The following is a 20750-nucleotide window of genomic DNA, read 5'->3' as shown; positions in this document are numbered from 1 at the left end:
ACATTAGAGGGAGAAAAGTCTGGCCGCGGGACGTGAGTGGAAGAGAGTAGATATGGCAGAGACAAAAGGAAAGAAGGAACAGGATTAAAGACAAATAACAGTTAAGCCCAGAATCAGGCAGGATGGCTTGGTGGGATTAGTGCATTCATCTTTCATCTCCCTGGGGATGGGCATATTTATCTTCCTTTCTGGCCTGGACTATCCCCTGCTGCAGTCAAAGAGGACAAGAGCGGGGTGTAAGTAAAGTGATGAGATGGGAATCAGCCTTGAGACAGGCTGAATGCTTTCCCTGCTCCACCAAAAGCAAATCCATCTTCCTGCTCCCATGGAGTGGCCATGGGGACTCTTCCTGGGGACAAGAGGGGCTCTTACCTTTGCTGATGTCCTCGTACTCCAGCCAGAGCTGCCGCTGGACCTGCCTGTTGGGATACCAGATGGAGCAGGACTCTTCAAAGCCATACACCGCTTCCTGAATGTAGTGGTTGCCAAACTGGTCCAGCAGTGCCACAAAATCTCCACGGGAGGTAGCCCCATCCAGAGAGTGAAGTGCGTTGCTGAAGGCTGGGGAAGAGATGGGAGCAGATGCTTGTATCCCAGAGAACCCCAAGCCCTTGCTACCTCCCTACACACTTGCAATGGGCAACCAGCCTCTGAGCCCATCACCTGCCAGAAGGCTGTGTGCCCTCTTGCCACCCCTTTTTCCCCTTCTTCCTCCCAGCCCCACATGCTTACACTGGGAGATGGTCAGTTGGTTGAGCCGGACGTGGTACATGACAGACTGCACCTTCCAGTGCTGCAAGAGGGGATACCCGGACACTTCACTGAAGTTTACCATCCCTGTCAGAGAAAGGACATGAAGGGCTCAGCACCATTGCCCAGGGATGCCTCACCATGGAGACAGCTGCAGCCCCCCCCCCCCGTGCTCTGCCTGGGGCAACACAGCCAGTCGGGTGGGAAGAAGCTGGGGGAAAAGGCTATGCACACACCACATCTCCCCCGGGAAGGCAGAGAGGTGTTCAGGGCTGAGGGTCAGCTGCTCCCTGGCAATTAAAATCGTGGCTTTGAAGGAAAACACGTGGGCTCATTTCATCCTGCCGTCCGGGACTCTGCGTCAGAAGATAACGAGCCTCCTCCTGCATTGCCTCCTGCTTCCTTCCCGGCGCCTGCTCCCCAGACATGCCCAGGTGTGCTAATTATTTCACTAATGAGAGCTGTGCCTTTTAATGAGGTGTTTGCAGGCCTGCAAACAGTCACCGTCACACCGCGTGTGCCCAAGTGTGGCTAACCGAGAGGCCCTGGGTCCCCTCTGGCCGGGAGCAGGCCGAGCGGGACACAAGCTGAGGTGGGAAATCGCATGCCTGTCAATGCCCCTGCTCCCTCGAGGCATTACAGCAATGCTGGCAGCACCTGAGGCTTCTCCTTCCCCAGGCAAAGATATCCTGTCCTGCAGTTACTTATCTGTAGGTTACAGGAGCCACAAAACCACGGAGACCAGGGCTGGGCGGCTGCTTTGTCCTGCCCAAGGCACAAGCCAAGATGTATGGCAGCTCAGCTTCCATAAGCAGAAGGACAGAGAGGCCACTGAGCCCAGACAAAGCCCCACAAAGGTAATTAAAGGGTGCTCGCAGGTTTGACTTTGGTGACCAGAGCATCCCCTCGAGTGCCACAGGAGAATGCTGGGGCACGGCCACCTTCTCCCTGGCAGCTCCACTGCCGTACAGCCAACACAGCACAACTGCACTTGGCAGCAAAGCAGCAAACCCTGCTGCCAAACAGCCTCGCAGCAGGAGTTCAGGAGGATAACAACAGGCATCCCTCCTTTCCCTAACAAGAAATGAAGGATAAGGAGGATAAGATCCTTTGCCTTCCAGTGCTTCTCCTTTCAGTGCTGGCTGCTACCAACAGCTTCAAAGCCTTGCTCTTCCCTGCAAAGTGTTTATGCAAAACCAGCCCTTCCTTACTCAGCAGCTCTGCCTGTCGTGTGTTCACAGCAATATCCAGATCTGCTTACTGACAAGCAGAGAAGATTTTACTTCTTTCCCCTCTTTTTTTTTTCCTCGCCTTAATCAGTCACAAAGAGCCAGCAGAGCAGTGGGAAATGGGTAAGATCATTTACTGGCTTCTGCCTCCCTAGTATAATTGCCAGTGGAGTCCCAGGCACGCTGACACTGCAACATCATGGAACATCGTGTCCTATAACCATGTCAATGCAGTGGGAAAGAGAGTAGACCCTCATGGGGAGGCAAATGTCCTCCAGCAGCTCCAGGCAGGGCTGAGCACTCCCATGAGTGCAGGGGTAACCTGCCAATGTGGCTCCCAATGGGGAACTCAGCCCTGCCTGGACCTACCAGCACTCTCCTCATTGCATTGCCAGTGCACCCTGTCACAGCAACCAGCACTCATCAAACATGAGCACTCCTGAGAACCCCCATGGCAGCTCTGCCAAATGGGGTGAATGCACAGCATTCTGTATGAAATCACCCTGCAGACACTTTCCAAAACACCTTACTATCCCCATCCCTCATTTAGTAACTGCCTTGGGCCCTCTGCCAGCTAACAGTAACAAACACTGAGGGGAAGAAAGGCTATTTAGTGCTGGCAACTTGGTGGAAGAAAGGTAAATCCTTGAAGGTCATCTAGGAGTTGATGATAACCCTGTTGCTCAGGGCCCATGATGCTCTGTCAGTACAAACCGAAACATTTTGGTTTGGTTGTGGCTTTGTTGCACTGGCAAGAGGTTTCTGATCTGCAAATCAAATGAAAAATGTTTGGAAACCTTTTTGATTGCCTTGATTAAAAAAAGAAAATATTTTTTCAAATATCCCAAATACCCAACAGACACTGGAGCTTTTGCACCACACAATTAGTCTACAGCTTCTCCCTGTCCTTCATTCTGAAGGCCTTCCTCTTAGCAGTGCTCTTGCTGCAGGTGAGGATGAGATGCTGAAGCCAGACTAGACATAACCCACAAGAGATACATCCCCTGTGAGAAGCAGGTGCCAAACCTGGGCATGCCAGCCAGACTCACCAGTGAGGAACTCGGGGTCAGGCGTGGGGTCAGAGAGCTCTTCTTGGCACTGGTTCTCCAGGGGCACTGTGGCCACCACCAGCCCATCTGGCAGCTGCTGCTCCAGGCCTCGGGCAAAGTTGTTCTGCCTAGAATTGAATTGTAGAAATGAGGGCAGGGCTGGAAGTCAGGAGAACTGACTGGGATCATACCCACCACCCCAAAAAGTCACCCAGCACCAAGCCTTTCCTCTGGGCACAGGTTACAATGACATCTACTCTCAATGGAAAGCTTCAGGTACAGCCTCTCCACCAGCCCCTCCATTTCCTGCAAAGCTTGGCCAAGAGTGGATGGATCAGGTAGCCTGCTGAGGTCCAGCCTTAGGCTTCTGATGCTACTGGGGTCATCTCCCCACATCTTCAACTCACCTGAATGTCCCCTTGAGCACCTGCCCCGCAGCCACCTCCTTGGAGTGGTTGTTGTAGCCATAGAAGATCTCCCCAAAGAGCGTCTGGTTCATGGGCAGCTCACGGGGCTCACCGCAGTCCCCAGCCTCAGGGCACGACTCTGAGATGAGCTGGCATGACCGTCCATCTGTGCCCAGCTTGTAGTCCTCGATGCACCTGGGAAGCCAATATGAGGTCCACCATCAGCTGCAGTCCCCACTGGTAGGGACTGAAGCAACTAGGCCACCCCAGCAAGGGCCACCAGGAACGGAGGAGACCTCCCTCCCAAGCCACCCAACCTTATGAGCTCAGGGTGACAGCACAAGGTACGGCAGCACCTCAGGGGTGTCTCTGGGGTCAGGCTGCTGGTGGGGCACCCACCCGCAGAACATGAGGATGTTGTAGAGCAGGGGATCCTCGGGCAGAGGGACCATCTGCTGCAGGCACAGCTGTTCACAGCCCCCGTTGAAGCCATCTGAGCAGTCCACACCAACGTGACGGTCGTAGCAGCCTGTCCCATCCTTCATGGGGCTCAGCCCCGTTGGGCACTGGTGAGGGGGGAAGTGAGAGGTGAAGCCTCCAGGGAAGAAATCTGTCCCTGGGAGTGGGATAGAGGGCAGTGCTCTGGTACTGCTCTCCACTGCAAATTACAGCCTGAGCAATGCTCAGAGGCTGCTGGATGGATGGTGGCAACACCATTCATGGCTGCAGCCATACTTCCTGTCTCCTCTGTCTCCAGTGAGTGCAGCCCCAGGGGTGGGAGTCCCCCAAGCCTCCTCCCACCAAGGTGAAGTGCTGACATCAACCCTGCTCACTGGCACCTTGCTCTGGTGACCATACAGGCAATGTTGTCCTTCCCAAACTCCATTGTTTGCCCCACATTCACAGCCCTGTCACTCTGATGCCTGGCCCCAGTGGCAATGTAGCAGGGTGCCCCAGCCCCACAAATCTCTCCATTTTGGGTCACAAGCTTTCCTTGCACAGCAAAGCAGCTGCAGCGGTGACAGGAGACACGTGTGAGCAATGTGGGGCCTCCCAGAGAGCCACCAAGCAGACGGGCTGTCCCTCCCTCACTTGTGCGTGCAGAAAGGGCAGGGACGGAGGAGACACACATCCATAAACATCTCTTCCTGTTGCCAAACCATCCCCAAAATATCCATGGTGAGGCAAGAGGAAGGGAGGAAGGGTGCAGGCCTTTCCCCTCTGCCCTCCCCTGCCCTGCCACGCACCACACAACCCGTCGAGTCCAGCTTGCGGTCCGAGATGCAGCGGAAGTTCTTGCTGCAGCCCCCATTGTCCCGGGAGCAGTCGCGGACAGGGCCGAAGGAGTCAAGGAGGACCTCCAGGCTGTCGAAGGAGGAGGAGGTCATCAGCTCTTCCCTGCGAGGAGGAGGAGGAGGAGGGAGGTGTTTCACTGCTCTGGTGAGATGAGGCAAGCGCGTGCACAACTACAGCTGCCACTTGGGTCTTCTGGAGCTCAGGTTTTCCTTGGGCTGACAGAGAATTGAATGGCAGCCAAGGTTTTAGAGGGACACAGGAGCTACTGAGATGCAGGAGGGGTAGGTTAATGGACATACTAATCTCCGCCTGCAAAACATGGGGATCCCGGCTCTCATCAATCCCCACATCCTTTGAGTTGGTTCCCTCGCTGCAGGGACACAGTTTAACTACTGAAATGCTTGCTAAACCATCGTACCTACCTGACCTCCACTGCATCCTCCATCACCGTCATGTCAGTCTTGCACTTGGCAGAGGGGTTGATGGCCAGCTCCGCTGGTGGGATAACGAAGCTCTTGCTCAGTGGTAGCCACATGCCTTCACCCAGGGTGTAGGTGAATCTGACAGGGAGAGCAGCACAGAGGGAAATGTCAAGCCAGGAAGGGCTCTCTCAACCCAAAAACAAGCCCTTGAACCTCCCCTCTGCCCTGCAGGGATGCCAGTCTGAGCAAAGGCTCATCTGAGCAGGGTAAGGCAGGGTAGCTCCTCCAAATGCACCCAAATGATTCCCAAATAGCACATGTGATTTAGGTAGTCTAAAAAAGAAAGGCACTTCCCTTTTCAGTAGAAATTCTCCTTCAGTGCATAAATCTCACTCTCATCATGAAAGAGGAGGAGGAACTGGTTGCTGGGCATCCAGCATCCCACGTGCAAGCTGTAGTAGGACCTTTCCCCGCCATGCTCATGTATCCCCAGGAGGTGGCACAGGACAGCCGTGCTCAGCCCTGCCAGTTGAAGTACCAGCCTGCCTGTATGTCTTGAGTTACATTTCTGAGCCCCAAAAACGTGCCAAGCAGGTTGCCTTTACCACTTACCGGAAAATCTTGTCAGATGGCTGCTCACCCAGCACCAGGTCAAAGCCACGCTGGAAGATGGTGTAGGGCCAAGGGCTGGAAGAGAAACCCAAGAGCATCATACCAGCATCATATCCCCACTGCTGTTCACAGCTCAAAATGCCTCCCCTGCTTAGACCCCAGCTCACGTGCAGAGGGGTCCTAGGACGAGACAACTCAAACCCAGCCAGGACAAGGTGATAAAATAGTCCTGCATGCAAGATCTTAATGTTGAGGTTCCTACAACACCAGATCTTCACCCCAGTCTCAACCTGTCAATGGGTCAGTGCTGTACTACATCCTTTATTTCGCAGTCCTCTCTGCACCCATAAGCCTCACACTTCTGCATACTCAAATATTGCCCATCTGGTTCTCATTTTAGGCACTTGTGTCACAGATATCAAATTACAAAAACAAAACCAAAATGCAGCTAAACCCTCTTTCTGAAAGGCTTTTGCAAGGAAGTATGTTAGGTCTGGGGCCACAGCTTCACCACCTGCCTTATTCCCCATAGGCTTCACGTTTCAGGAGGGGAGCTGAGGAAGCCTCTGCCCCTGTGGGACTATGCAAAGGGTTTTGGAAGACAAGCTGGAATCTTGGAGCCAAGCAGGAGGCTGGAGAGCTGATGGCCTCAATCTCTGCTGTCCAAGATAGCACAGGGCAACATGCAACCATGATTCAGTGGCCAGTGCCCCTCAGTGGGACATCTGTGACCATGACACCTGCATCCCGAGCAGCACAGCCCCACTGGCAGAGCATCACTTGCAGAGGAGGTTGATGAGGCAAAGCAAGGGGAGGCACAGAGACATGAGCACAATCAAGCAACACAAACCCCACTCCCAAACTCTAAAGCTCCAAATCCCCTTTGCAAAAGCTCAAAGCTGGGCAGAGAAAGAGATTTTCCATTCTGCCGCATCGCTGCTGTTAAAATTCAGGGTGAGAGTATCAGGTGCTGCCGACTAGCCCAGGGATTTTCTCCAGAGGCAATTACAGCTCTCCTGCACAAGCACTTTAATTTCTAATCCGAAGTTATTTCACCAAGGACAAAAAAAAAGACTAAAATGTATATATATAAGAAAATCTAAACTCCTGATTGCAGGATTAGAGCACGCCATCTCATTTTCTCGCCGGGACACAAAGCCATTGTCCAGCGATGCCACGGGCTGGAGTGAGGGATTACGTTCAGCCCGCGGATCGGATTGCCCAGAATGAGGTCAGCAGTGGCCGCGGAGCGCTGTGCTCCTCTGCCTCTCGCCGCCGCTGCTTCGTGCCACCGCCTCCTCCTGCTCACGCAGATGGGTTTTATCCTCGCTCCTCAGGGGACAAAAGCAGAAGGAAGGTATTGTTCCTCGTCGACTTGGGTGCAAATGTGGTTCTGACAAGCCGCTCTTGGCTGGCAGCAGAGCTTGGCACCAGGGCGGGCGCTGCAGAGGCATGGTGGCTGCCAGACCTCTGCCAGGCGGCAACTCTGGCACCCTGCCGGTGCCAACACGGCCGGGACATGCGGTCTGTGAGCTTGGAGCTGCCTGGGAGATGAAAACCAGCACCCAGACCATGTTGCATCCACCCAAGGTACAATGTCTTGTGGTTAAAATTCATGTGATGATGGCTTTGAGCTGTGGAATAAGTTTCCATGCTCCAAGAAGGGACCGTGTGGCCCCACTTTGCCTCTAACTTGGGGTCAAAAAAGGCCCATTAAAAGGTACTTACATGCCCACATGTCAGGGGGCAGCCAGGCACCATCAAATCTGCAAGGACATGGTTGCAACCACTCAGGGTGCACTTTGCCATGGCTAAAATTCATGTGATGATGGCTTCAAGCTGCAGAAGAGGTTTCCATGCTCTAGGAGGGGACAATGTGGCATTCTTTCTCTAACTTGAGGTCAAAAAGGGCCCGTTAAAAGGAATGTTCAGTCTTCAGCTATGTGGTAGGAGGCAACCACTGCTGTCAGGCACCATCGAGTCTGTGAGGACATGGTACCTTCTGTGGGTAAACCCCGAATCAGTCTCCATACAAGACCTCCAGCTCAACAAGAGGCACTTATCATTCCTCATCTCCAAGAAAGCTTTCCAGGAGCTCAGCTCCAACATTTCCACCCACGCAACCTTGCTGACTTGTGCCTTCTGCTGCAGAGAAGGGGGAGAGATCTCTTCCCCTGGCACATCTCATCTCCTCTATCACTGCCTTTTGCCCCCTGTGCCTCTGCTGCTCTTTCACTCCCTCCTTCCTCTTCCATGCACACAAGCATGCACTCACGTAGCTGTCTCTCTCCCCATTTTCTATGACCACTGGAGACCTCTCATTGCTCTGTTTTTTGTTGCTCTTGGCAGGTGTTTTGGTTGTATGATCTTCAGAGCTCACAAATTAAAGCAGAGCTGATCAGAAGCAGCTCTGCTTTAATCCAACCAGGTTAGATTAAATGGGCCATAAATGACAGCTCTCAGCTCACTGCAAGCCTTGACACTCAGGTAGGCACTTGAAACAAAAGGAAGTGAACACCAGAGCAGCTGAGAAACAGCAAACTCCCCACACTCAGCACATTCCCATGGCCAAAGCGTTGTCAGTGCACCCTCAGAATGATCTCAGTCCTCTTTGCTTTTTCCAGCTGAACCATCAGCTACACTTTGCTCCAGATCTGGCCTTGAGTGGATGTTCCTAAAACACCTGCTAAGCCCTCCAGACCTGCTGCTGCTGGTGATGCTCTGACCAATCCAGATAGGACCCTGGCCACACTCAAATTGCAGCCTCAAGGTGACAAGGTCAGGCAGACTTCTAGCATCGAGAACTGTGCTCCCGCTGCTCCTCTCTCCCTGCAAAGCTCTTCTAGACAAGATGGGTGGGATGAGGAATCAAAGTCTGATTCCTGCAGGATATGACCATGATGAACCAACCTGAAACAGTTAGTTTGAGAATAGACAGCAGGAAGGTCAAAGGAGCTGCACAAAAGGGTCTGTGCAGAAGGCACTGAGAAGTGGCTGCACATGAGTGTGGCTGAAATGCCACTGGATAAGAAGGTGGTTGGCTGTTACACACTGAAATAAGTGAGTTCATGGCTGCTTACCTGAGGCCCTCTTCTCCCAGGCGTTTCCACCCAGTGCATGGCATGAGGACAGTCATGCCCACCCCCATCACTGCAGGAGAGCACCAGCTCCAAGTGCATGCTGGAGGCCAGTGGCACAGATGCACTCAGCATATCCCTTTGCTGGCTGCTTGGGAGTTTGAACCCAGGGTGAACAGCCCCGAAGCATCTCCCCTGTGTCTGCACCCTTCCTGCAACCCCAGGACCCACTCCCCATGATGAGCAATGTCAGGATCCAAGAAGACCCAACTCCACCTTCATGGAGGGCAAGCAGAGAGTGGATGTGACACGAGCACTGGGCAGCTGACTTCAGTCGCCAGCAATGCCCATCCCAGCTCCTCCCTGACTTTGCTTTGGTTTGCAAGAGCTTTGCTTGGGCTTCAGCTGCTGATGCCTCTCCTCTTCCCACTTCCCCACCCCCTGCCATCCCTTCCAAGCAGCTCTTTATTAAAAATGCTAATGTCTGCACTTTCTCCCTGGGCTGCCCGTAAATCTGCGAGGAGAATGGGGCGGGAGGAGAAGGCAGATGGGTGGTTTGGTGAAAGGATCTGAAAGAAAGAGGAGCTTTTTATCTGGCTATCCTTCAAGCTCGCAAAGCCGAGGCACACAGCAGGGGATAGAGAGAGGCAGAGGGGAAAAAAATAGATAGAAAAAGGGGGTGGGAGGGAGAGAAAAAGGAAAAAAAAAAAGACTTCAAGCAGGAAAAGTTCTGTCTTTGTCACTTCAGTGTGAGCCCAGCTCTTCTGTGGGGTGGGGAGTGCCTGGTGCACAGAGATGGGGCAGAAGGAGCAGATGCACAGCCAGGGAGGGGGATAACTGTGTGCAGAGGCACAGCTGGGAGGGAAGGTTGGGTGAGCAGGGCATGGGCTGTTGCACAAATGCGGGTCCTGTGCCAGCAAAAAATGGCGGCAAGGCTGCAGGGTGGAGAAGGGGGTAAGTTGCCCTGCATGGGGCTGGGGTAGCTCCTGCCTGCCAACTGCTCAAAGATGGTGAGAGCATCCAGCCAGTCGCATTTGCCAAATTGCCTTAAACAAGCCTAAAACCTCCCCATGCTGGGTAACACCCATTACGAGCTGAAGGGGCACATGAACAAAGACCCCTTAAATGCAGACTGTCTTAAATCTCACCACAGTGTCTGAAAAGGGTACCCAGGCCAGAAGAGCAGGTAGGGATGGGAAAGCCAAAGTCATCACATGTTGGATCTAAGGGCTGAGATGAAGGAATACAAACACGGGCAGGCAACAGTTTATTAATTAAAGGCAGAATGAGCTGAGTTGACTTTTGGTCGAGTCATAGCATGAAGTAACTGCAGGAATTTGGTTTGATGAGCAAAAGCAAGGTAGTGTTGGTTGGATTGCTGGAAACTGCATCCTACCTCAGAAACTTTAGAGTAAGAGCCGAAAAGCAGCTAATTAACAATGCATATCAAAGTGGGAAGGCAGACTGTGAACACACAAACAGCACCAGACAGATTTGTTTAAAACTGCTGAGGAACAGCACAAAAAAAAAAACAAGAAAAAAAGAAAAAAGCATCTGATCAAATGTATCTGCTACCCATGATCAAAAAGATCTTAGTTTTTGAAAAACTGAGGAAGATTTGGGGATGGGCTGCATTGGGTAAAAGATGTACCACGGAGGCAGGGATCTCAGCATGGGCACCAAAATACACACAACACACAGAGCCTCCCTGCCATCGCCAATAAAGTTCAAAGATGAGCTCGCCTTCATGAGCAAAATTAGATGCTGCTGAGCGAACAGACGCTGAGTCGACCTGTAATCACAGTAAATAAAACCAAACCAGTGGCAAACCTACCGACATCAAAGGCTTGCAACGAATTTCCAGATCAAACTTCCAGTCTGGGAAAACAAGAGAGGTCATAGGGAGACCATGTTGCTCCCAAACATGTCGAGGGGTTTGGCAGAGCCCCCTGGTCCTGCTTTGCTGACCTCCCCTTTGCTAATAGCCAGTGTGGCTTCTCTGGGGACTGACTCGCCACTTTGGCTTGTGCTACCCCTGGCTGCAGCACATCGCTCCAATATCCAAATGGTTAGGAGCACATTAGACAAACATCAGACATCATTCAGGTACAGTTGGCCTCACCTTGGGATTGGGGGAGAGAGGAGTAGATTTGCAGACACACTGCCTGTGGCAATCTTGTTAGGCCAGAGCTGGGAGCAAGCTGATGAGAGCAACAAAAGAGAGTGTGGCCTGGCAGCTCAACCTCCACCCCAAAAAATGTAAAGACAAGGTTAAAGTTAAAAGTTTTTCTGCGAAACAGGCTCTGTTAACTTGGTTCTGCTGGACCAAAGAGGGTTCACTCTGTGGAAGCCAAGGAGTCACAGGGGATATCTTGGATAGATAGAAGAGACCTCCACCATCGGAAGCCATTGCATGCAGAGATGCACCAAGCAGCACCTGGACATCAGGAACAGATCACAAGCAGAAAAAAATCCTCATTAAACATCAATCTGGCCTCAGCATCATGATGCTTAGCATGGACACATTTTCAAGAGCCCCTATAAATAGTGGATGTTGCAAGCAAGACAGTTAAGTGTGGTTTCAGCTGCTACCATTTCCTGAAACAAAAATGTGACAAGTTCAAGGAAGAAACACAAAAGTACTCCAGTTTCAAATGGCTTGAGAAAGGAGTTGTCAAAGGGTGATGAAAGGCCCCAACACTGTAGCATCAGAGCTTTCCCAAGAGCCCAGAGAAGAGCAGAAGGACCTGGATGGCCCCACCATGGTCCAGGGCTGTTTTGTACCTTGGGGAAACAGATCTGCTAGGTTTCTCTGCCCTAAACAAAAAAACAGTATGTTGGAAACGATGGGTATGATTCATCATAGCCAACTTTGATATGTAAGAAGAGACCCAAGACGACATGTATCCCAGCCCAGGTAGGAGGAACAAGCAGAAGAGGGAGCAGAGGCTCAAGCATGAGTTTGGAAGGCTCCTGTGGGGCCATCAGGATGAAGCTTGGTCTGAAAGGTGGCTTTAAAACCCTCAGAGGAAAGGAATGGGTCCTGAGCACCTTCCAGGTTGGCATTGCTGACAACTAAACTGCTGAGACTAAACTGCCCAGACTAAAGGTATGTCTGGACCTATGACCAGATCCAGAGGGCTACAGGAATAGATTTGTCCTTCCTGATCTTGGCTTCTCTCCTGCTTGTTACCATCTATATTTCTTCCCAATTCACTTGAAAGCATTTTTTTCTCCACTTTCCCTTTAGACGATGGAGCAGCTGAATCGGGAAGAAAGAAGCTAGAGAAGAGCGACGTGCGTGAGAGGAAACATGTGAAGCTGCAGTCACACACCCAGGAGCAAGGGAAAAGCAGAGGGAAAGGAAGCAAATGCTTCCCCACCTGTGCTTACCCATTTTTGCCAGCTGCTTCAATGGACATTCAATTGCCTTTTGCAAGGTGCTGGGTTCAGCACAATGCTGATAGCACTGACTGAAGCATAGGCTGACATCAAAGCCACATGTGCTTGTGGGTACCCGTGAGCTCTTTCCAGTCCACTGTGAGACACTCCTAAACCCAACACATCCCAAAACGGGCAAGTCCCTGGCAGGGGGAATACCCTCTCCCATGCCCCAGTCCCCATCACTCGTCCCCTTACCAGATGGGCACCAGGGGAGCTGGGGACATTCCTGTCCCCTGGGGATGAGCAGGGCAGGGAGCTGCGTTTCTGCCTGGATTTTTCCACCCTGGCAGCGATGCCTCGCAGTGGTCTGGTGACTCTGACCACACCACTCAGCACATCCCCAGCACAGGGCCATTTATCCCCATGAGCATCACCCTGTCCCCAGCCTGGCTCAGGGCACTCATAATGACAGATGTCCTCATCTCAAACGGCCAGTACCCTACACTGTATTTAATTGCTAATTTGCTTTTAAATTGGAAAAATCCATAGAAGGGGGTTGGAGACAGAGAAGCAGTGCTCTCCCCAGGCCCCAGTTCAAACAGCCCCCCATGGCTGCCATCCTCCAACTCAGCCTTTGATGATCTTCTCTTACTGCTGTGAAGACTAAAGACCTCAAAGAGGGTGTCCTGCCACACTCAGGGCTGCCACTGCCACAGATGCACACAAGGGGAGGAGTAAGGCGGTTGGAAGTGCTGCTGCATGTGGTGCTTCTGGTTTGGAGGTGTCTTGGCTTTCTGCACACTATCTCCAGTCCTCCCTGGAAGTCCCCATTGGAACATCACAGGCCCATGAGTGTTAAGGACCCAGTGGAGCATCCTCCAAGGGTCATAGAGAAATGGATATGTTTGTGATCCCTCATCAAATTGCTGATGAAACATAGAAATATTTCCCTTTGTACATTCAAGGATGTAAGGCCGCACAACTGCTCTGTTCACTCGGGATATGGTGTCAAAGCATTGAATTTGCCCAGTTTTCAATGGAGTGTCCCTGTCCCACAGCCACCCTCCTCTGAGGACTCAATCTCAGCCCTCCTCTGATGCCTCACACATCCAAACCAAACACCCCATGAAGCACAGGATGTCAGTGAGAGTGCCTGCAAGGAGAAGAAGAGCAGCCTCGATCTTCTCCCAGGGGTGTCTACTCTGAAACCTAGCAATGGCCACTTGTACATCATCTCTGATTATTTCAAAGAGTAGAAAAATCCTTGCCTCCCACAGATCTGCTGCAGAGCCCAGCCACGTGCTGACCTTACGATTCACTGAGATGCTTTTAACCTTTTCACTCAAGAGGACCTGCCACAGCCCTGCTACACTGCTGTTGAAGTCCAGCAGCTCATGTTAGGAGGCTCTAAGCCCACGCTGCAGGCACACTCACCCCTGGTTTGTTCCCCACTCGTTCCGGATGCAGAGGTGCTTATGCACAGGGTCCTTCATGTAACCTTCGTAGCAGAGACATTCACCTACAGAGAGAAGGGAGGACATCTTCATCAATGACCTGGATGAAGAGATGGAGTGTACCCTCAGCAAGTTTGCTGATCATACCAAACTGAGAGGACTGACTGATTCACCAAAAGGCTGTGCTGCCATTCAGTGAGAGCTGGGCAGAGAGGAGTCTCATGAGGTTCGACAAAGGCAAGTGCAGAGTCTTTCATCTGAGGAGGAAAAACGCCATGCACCAGTACAGGCTGGGGATTGACCTGCTGGAGAGCAGCTCTGCAGGGAGAGATTTGGGAGGTCTGCTGGGCAGAAAACTAAACATGAGCCAGCAATGTGCCCTTGAGAGCAAGAAGGCCAATGGCATCCTGGGGGGCATTAAGAGGAATGTGGCCAGCAGGTTGAGGGAGATATTCCTCCTCCTCCTCTACTCTGCCCTGGTGAGGCCTTATCTGGAGTCCTGTGTCCAGTTCTGGGCTCTCCAGCTCAGGAGAGATAAGGAACTGCTGGAGAATCCAGTGCAGGGTTACCAAGATGATCGGGGGACAGGAACAGCTTCCTTATGAGTACAGGCTGCGGGAACTGGGGCTGTTCAGCCTGGAGGAGACTGAGGGAGGTTCTCATCAACCTCAGGGTGGGTATCAAGAGGATAGAGCGACACTTTTTTCTGTAGTGCCATGACAAGGGGTAATGGGCACAATCTGGAACACATGAAGTTCCACTTAAACAAAAGGGAAAACTTCTTTCCTGTTCAGGTGAGGGAGCCCTGGCACAGGCTGCGCAGGGAGGGTGTGAAGGCTCCTTCTCTGGTGGTTTTCAAACCTTGCTGGACATGTTCCTGTGCTCCCTGATTGAGGTGAACCTGCTTTGGCAGGGGGTTGGACTGGATGATCTTTAGAGGTCACTTCCAACACTCCCATTCTGTGATTCTGTGATTTTGCAACATGAGGAACACGGGAGGATGAGGCTTCCTTACCAAACCCAGCCACCTGGGCACCCAGCAGATCCATCCTGACACGTGCAGCAAGGTGAGAAAGCATCTTCCCAAAGCCAGGTTGAGCAGGCAGAGGTGAGCTCCCAAACCCACCCCAACCACCTGACTACTTACCAGTCTCGGGGTCACACTGATGCTCACAGGGGTCCAGGAGGCGCCGGGCACAGAGATCCAGGGCCCAGGGCCCGCTGGAGTTTTGCTGGGAGAAGAGGACGACCTGGGCCGGGTTCAGCCAGTCGCTGGCATCCAACTGGCTCCCCTCCAGCAGGATGAACCGGCTCCCTGCCGCCAAGATGGGAGTCAGCAGCGGCAACCTGTTGCACTCCCCTCCATCCCATGATGATCCCTGCATCCCAAAATGAATCCCTCCATCCTGTGGTGGTCACTTCCATCTCATGATGGTCCCCTCTATTGAGTGATGGATCCCTCTATCCCTTGTCCATCCCTCGTCCATTCTTCCCATCCTGAGACAGGGCCCTCTGTCCCACAGCAACCCTCTGTAATGAATCCCTCTGTCTCATACCCATCCCCTCTGCCCTATGACATTCCACTCCACCCCATGCCTGTCTCCTCCACCCTATGACAGCTCCCTCCATCCTGTGCCTGTCCCCTCTGTCCCACAATGGCCACCTCCATCTTACACCTGTCCCTTCAGTCCCATGCCTGTCCTTCATCCCATGATCATCTATTCCATCCCATACCCATCCCCCTCCATCCCATGCCTGTCCTGTCCCATCCATGTCACAATGGGATCTCTGTCCCCTCCATCCTTTCAGTCCTGCACCTGTCCCCTGTGTCTATCCCCTGTATCCCACAACCATCTCCATCCTGCATCTGTCTCCCCTGTCCTGTGCCTATCCTCTTCATCCTGTACCACTCCATCCCTCACTCCCCTACTGGTACCCTCAGTCTCATACCTGTCCCACCATCCTGCACCCCATGTCCCCTCTATCCCACAACAATCACCTTTGTTCCTCACCCAACCCCTCTGTCCTGTGCTCATTCCCTACACTCATGCCCATCCTCTGTGTCATACACCTGTACCCTCCATCCTACGCCTTTCCCCTCCATCCTGCACCCATCCTGCATCTCTCCTCTCCATCATTCCCTCCTCCCCTCCACTACAGTTTCCAGACTGGGGCAAGAGGGGGTGGCTAAGACCATGGGGTGCTCACCATCAGCAATGAGGTGCTCAGGGACATGGAGAGTGATCTTGACAACAAGGGGGCAGCTCATGTGGGAAGAGCATACCAGGCTGATGACACAGCTCGTCACACTGATGAGGGTCAGCGTGGTCTTGTTCACAGGGCTCCGTGGAGATCCCACTGCAAAACACAAAAGCACAGTCAAACCTGAGACCTGAGGGACTCAGGAAGACCATGGAGTGCAGACAGGAGGTCTCAGGGTGTAGAGACCCTGTCCAGACCCCTGGAAATCCATCATCAATCCAGTCAAGCAGAGACACTTTGGATTTTCAGGAAAATGAAGCAGCCTTTGCCTAGAGACTCTTCCTCCTGCCTGGTGCAGCTGAGGTCTCCCCAAGCCCCAGCAGCCTGGGCTCTCCCACACACCTGCATCACAGCACACCAAGACCTTTGCAGCAGGAGAACTTTAAAGTAGAGCAGGGGTATTGAGAAGAAAGGTAAATGCAATATCCCTTCTCTTCCCCCTCCTCTTTCTTCTCAGCACTTCTCTTGGGTTAATTTTGCCATGACAACAGCTTCCTGGATACCTTTGAAAAAGCACAGGAGAGCCTTAACTACTCAGAGTATGCAGGTCTTTGACTTTTAATCTCTCAGCTGAAGAAGCTTCATGGTAAAAGCTGGCTGGGGGATGAGCAATTCCCTGCAGAGACAAAGCCTGAACCAGTCTCCCAGCACCCAGGCAGGGACACTGGGGATGAAGGAGATGGCTCCCAGTCCCACCACTCACACAAAAACAAGGCACCATCCAGCAAACAAGTCTCAACAAAGGAAAACAGACACAAATTCTCCTTCTCAGAGGAGAAAACATCCCAAAGGGATGGTGCAGGGCGAGGCTCCAGCCTGGAAATCAAGCCTTTCCCCACTCTCTGCTGCATATACAGCTCATGTATGCATGGTGCTGGAGGAAACCCGCAGCAGCACCGTGCCAGGCATCAGCACAGGAGCTCATGGGCCAGCCTTTGAAGCATGTTACTCATTAATACACACCAGAGCCTGGCAGAAGCCTCCAGCAAAAAAATCAGAATATATTTCATCCTCTGCTGAGAAGCTGCACCGGAGAGCAGCAGCAGCCTGCTGTGGGAGCAGGGACCGGTACCTGCCCGCGGCAGCCCACATCACGCCTGCACTTCCATCTCTTGCTGATGGAAAGCCTGTGAACCCAGAGAGGCACCAGCAAACAAGGCGAGAGGGGCCATGGCTAGCTGCCCACCTCTGCACCAACACCCACCTCGGCTGCGCCTCCGGCTCCGCGAAGGGTCTGTGTAGAAGGTCAGCTGGGGGTCGGTGTCTGCCTCCGTCCCTGAGTCTCCCTCGGGGTTGAGAAATGCTGAGCCGGCTGCAGAGGACACTGAGTGTGGTCACAGCAGGGCTGGCACCGTACCACCCTGAGCCACCACATCTTACATCACCCCTGCAGGGCAAGTCTCACCTTGATAGCCAGGAGCCCTGTCTGCCAGGCACAGCAACTTCTTCCCTTCCCACCACACACAGCCATGCCCCCTGCCACAGTGCCCATTACCTTGCAACTTTTCCCTGTGGCCACACTGGTACCATAAAATACCTACCATGGCCAACACCCTCTGAACCTTTCCAACCAACCAACCCAAAACTCAACACCATTTGTATCCTTGCAGATAATGTTTCTCATTCTCCCCACTCAAACGCTTCTTTCCAAGCTCTTGCACTAAACTAGCCCTATTTCTCCATCCCAGGAGATGGTGAGTTGCTGGAGCATGGGTGAGTGGAAGCCCAGAGCACCTCAACCTCCCCCGGTTCCTCCCTACCTCTAGCTTTGTTGTTGATGCGCTTGCGCTGGCTGCTGGAGGTGTGTGACAGCAGTGTGGCCTGCTGGTGGTTGGAGTCCACAGGGCTGGTGGCAATGATGTTGTCCTTGTACTTGTTCATCAGGGACAGCTTGGCATTATCACTCCCTGAGCAAGAAGAGTCGAAAGCAAAATCTTTCAGGGATCACAGAATCGAGGAATCACAGAATGGTGGGGGTTGGAAGGCACCTCCAGAGATCACCCTATCCAACCCCCTGCTAGAGCAGGTTCCCCTCCATCAGGCCACACAGGAACGTGTCCAGGTGGGTTTGGAAACCTCCAGAGAAGGAGATTCCACACCCTCCCTGTGCCAGGGCTCCCTCACCTCAACACCAAAGATGTTTATCCTCATGTTCAGATGGAACTTCCTGTGTTCCAGCTTGCGCCTGTTACCCCTTGTCCTGTCACTGGGAACCACAGAAAAAAGACTGGCCCCATCCTCTCAACATCCATCCTTTACATATTTATAAGCCTTGATTAGGTCCCCCCTCAGTCTTCTCTAGACTAAACATTCCCAGTTCCCACAGCCTTTCCTTATGAGGAAGATTTTCCAGTCCCCTGATCATCTTGGTAGCTCTGCGCTGGCTTTTCACCAGCAGTTCCCTGTCCTTCTTGAGATGGGGAGCCCAGAACTAGACACAAGACTCCAGATGAGGCCTCATCAGGGCAGAGTAGAGGAGAAGGAAAATCTCCCTCAATCTGCTGGCCATACTCTTCTTGATGCATCCCAGAATGACATTGTGCCCACAAGGGCACATTTCTGGCTCATATTTAGTTTGCTGCCCACCAGAACACCCAGATCCTCTCTGCAAAGCTGCTCCCCAGCAGGTCACCCCCAGCCTGTGCTGGTGGATGGGTTTGTTCCTCTTTAGGTGCAGGACTTGCCCTTGTTGAACCTTATGAGGTTCCTCTCTGCCCAGCTCTCAAGACAGTCAAGATAAAGGGACCAGGATAAAGAAATAAAGATTTGAAAGAAGAGAGGTGAGAGAGATGTCCTTGGATCCATCTCCAGCATCTGCATGAGGCAATCAAGGTGCCCTGGCCAGTGGGCCAAGCTGCCCCCGGTGCACTCCTCAGAGGCTGAAGGGGACTGGCACCTCCAGCAAGCTACCTAAAAGCTGAGATTTAACATTCAGCCTCTCAGGACACTTCCGTGTACCCAGGTCTGTGAAGAAAACACCTGGAGAGCATTTAGAACTATACCATGGTCTTCCTAAACCATGTCTCAGTTGAGAACACTCTAATTGGATGTCTCAGTTGGTAATATGGCCACAAAGAATCCCTGCTGGTAATCAGAAGAAAGCATTAATTCTGGATCACACTGATGGCAAGTATAATTTTGCTACTAAAAATCCCAACCAAAAAGACACGGGAAACCCTGGGATACAGAAGGGAATTCTGGAGGTCACCATAGGGTAGCTCAGAGGGGACACCATTCTGGTTCTCCATCAAGCCACAGGGATCACAGCCTTTCCCCTCAGAGATCCAGCCTGCATTGTCCCAACCACATCCCAGTCAGCCCGACCTGCTTTCAACTGTCTGCAAGGTCTCCCAGCAATGGAAGTGCCTTCAGAGTGTCACCAACATCTCACATGCCACAAAACCCCAGAGAAACAGGGAAAACACTCCAGGGGAAAGATGTGTTTGGAATGATGGAGAGAAGAAAAGCTGAAAAGGACCCGTCTCAGGCCAAGTATGCCTGCCCCATGCCCACCTGGTGTGAGGTCCATGCTGGCTTTCTCATTGCAGCCCTGCAGCGAGTCCAGGGTGCGGGTGACCTGGCTGGCAAAGTCCTCCCCGCCATTCATGCACTCGCGCTGGAGGTGGTGCCGCAGGTCGGTGATGTCGTACTCGTAGCCATCCAGGATGGGGGTCTCGCGGATGCTGAGCGTGCCGCTGGAGTTGTGGCCCTGCACACGGGCGTTGCGCAGGCTCTCCCGCCCGTGGCCCCCGATCAGCACCGACGGGATGTAGTGGATCTCGTTGGCCGCCTCGGCACTGGCACTTTTTTGGGGCTGAGGCACCCGGCGCCGCTTGCACCACCGCCGGCGGGTGTAGAGGATCATCACCAGGCAGAGGATGGAGAGCAGCAGCGCGATCATCCCTCCCTGCGGGCACAAACACGAGCAGGACTCAGCCAGGGACCGGCATCAGCCACGCCCTGGGGATGTAAATGCCCCAGGGGTGCTTTATCATAGCCAAAGTGAAGCCAACAATGAGAGGAATCCTGTCACATCGACAAGAGGGTGCTGGCACAAGGAGTACCCAGCACTGACCAGCCTGCCTCAAGCTGGAGCAGCTTTGAAGTCACCACCGAGGCATGAAAAAGCAGCATTTAAAGCAAAGTGTGTTTTGTTTCACACCGCCGCATCACTCCTTTGAAAGCAGAGATCAGATTTATTCCAGGCAAACGCTCCTACGGGCAACTTTTTCTGACCCATTTCCAACCGGTTTCAGTGCTGTCACTCTCAATCTCGGGAGATTTTTCCCAGAGTATCCTGCAGAAACTGCGGCACAGATTAAAGCAGATCAAGGCTCCAGACAGCCAGATGACTGAAGCTTTGCTTGGGAAATGCCCAGGGGGACGAGACTGAAAAAGCTCCTGCCTCACAGGGATAGACCCCAAACCTGCACCCAGCCCTGCCACCTCACCACCAGTCCCAGGGTCACCCTGTTGCAGAGACAACATCACTGCACACAGACAGAGGCGGCGAGATGAAAGTCCAAGCTCGCTAGTAATAATAGCAACAACAATAATGATAATCAAAAATGTGGAGTCAGTTAAGAGCTCCGTGTCCATTGGCCTCTCCAGTCCCCCTCCTCTTTTCTACACAATAGGTGATCTTGATAAAATAAAGTCAGAGTAATAATGTGCTCCATTAGGATAAAACATTAAGGAAATTGTTAAATGAGAAGCGGGAAAGGCAGATGAAAAGAAAGCTCTAATGGCCATTACGGTTTAACCCGCTTCCATTCCCAGGATAACGGAGTTGCCATGCACCCTCCCAG

The 20750-nt window shown here is 52.7% G+C and overlaps 1 protein-coding gene across 1 annotated transcript in view; it reads right to left on the bottom strand.

The window, feature by feature from the left end:
• ASTN1 (astrotactin 1) overlaps nucleotides 1–20750 on the bottom strand; it is a 51145-nt gene that overhangs the window by 6458 nt on the left and 23937 nt on the right. The window contains exons 3-16 of the mRNA XM_062003574.1: nucleotides 19456–19849; nucleotides 17703–17849; nucleotides 17147–17254; nucleotides 15889–16038; nucleotides 14828–14995; nucleotides 13661–13745; nucleotides 5766–5840; nucleotides 5154–5291; nucleotides 4683–4833; nucleotides 3835–4001; nucleotides 3436–3630; nucleotides 3029–3156; nucleotides 733–837; nucleotides 373–561 (exon numbers count right to left, since the gene is read on the bottom strand). Of these exons, the coding sequence (XP_061859558.1) occupies nucleotides 373–561; nucleotides 733–837; nucleotides 3029–3156; nucleotides 3436–3630; nucleotides 3835–4001; nucleotides 4683–4833; nucleotides 5154–5291; nucleotides 5766–5840; nucleotides 13661–13745; nucleotides 14828–14995; nucleotides 15889–16038; nucleotides 17147–17254; nucleotides 17703–17849; nucleotides 19456–19849 (2200 nt within the window). The remainder of the gene's footprint in view (nucleotides 1–372; nucleotides 562–732; nucleotides 838–3028; nucleotides 3157–3435; nucleotides 3631–3834; nucleotides 4002–4682; nucleotides 4834–5153; nucleotides 5292–5765; nucleotides 5841–13660; nucleotides 13746–14827; nucleotides 14996–15888; nucleotides 16039–17146; nucleotides 17255–17702; nucleotides 17850–19455; nucleotides 19850–20750) is intronic.

This window comes from Colius striatus, chromosome 10 (genome assembly GCF_028858725.1).
Source record: "Colius striatus isolate bColStr4 chromosome 10, bColStr4.1.hap1, whole genome shotgun sequence".
Classification (NCBI taxonomy): domain Eukaryota; kingdom Metazoa; phylum Chordata; class Aves; order Coliiformes; family Coliidae; genus Colius; species Colius striatus.
This window is presented reverse-complemented; position numbering and strand designations above follow the sequence as displayed.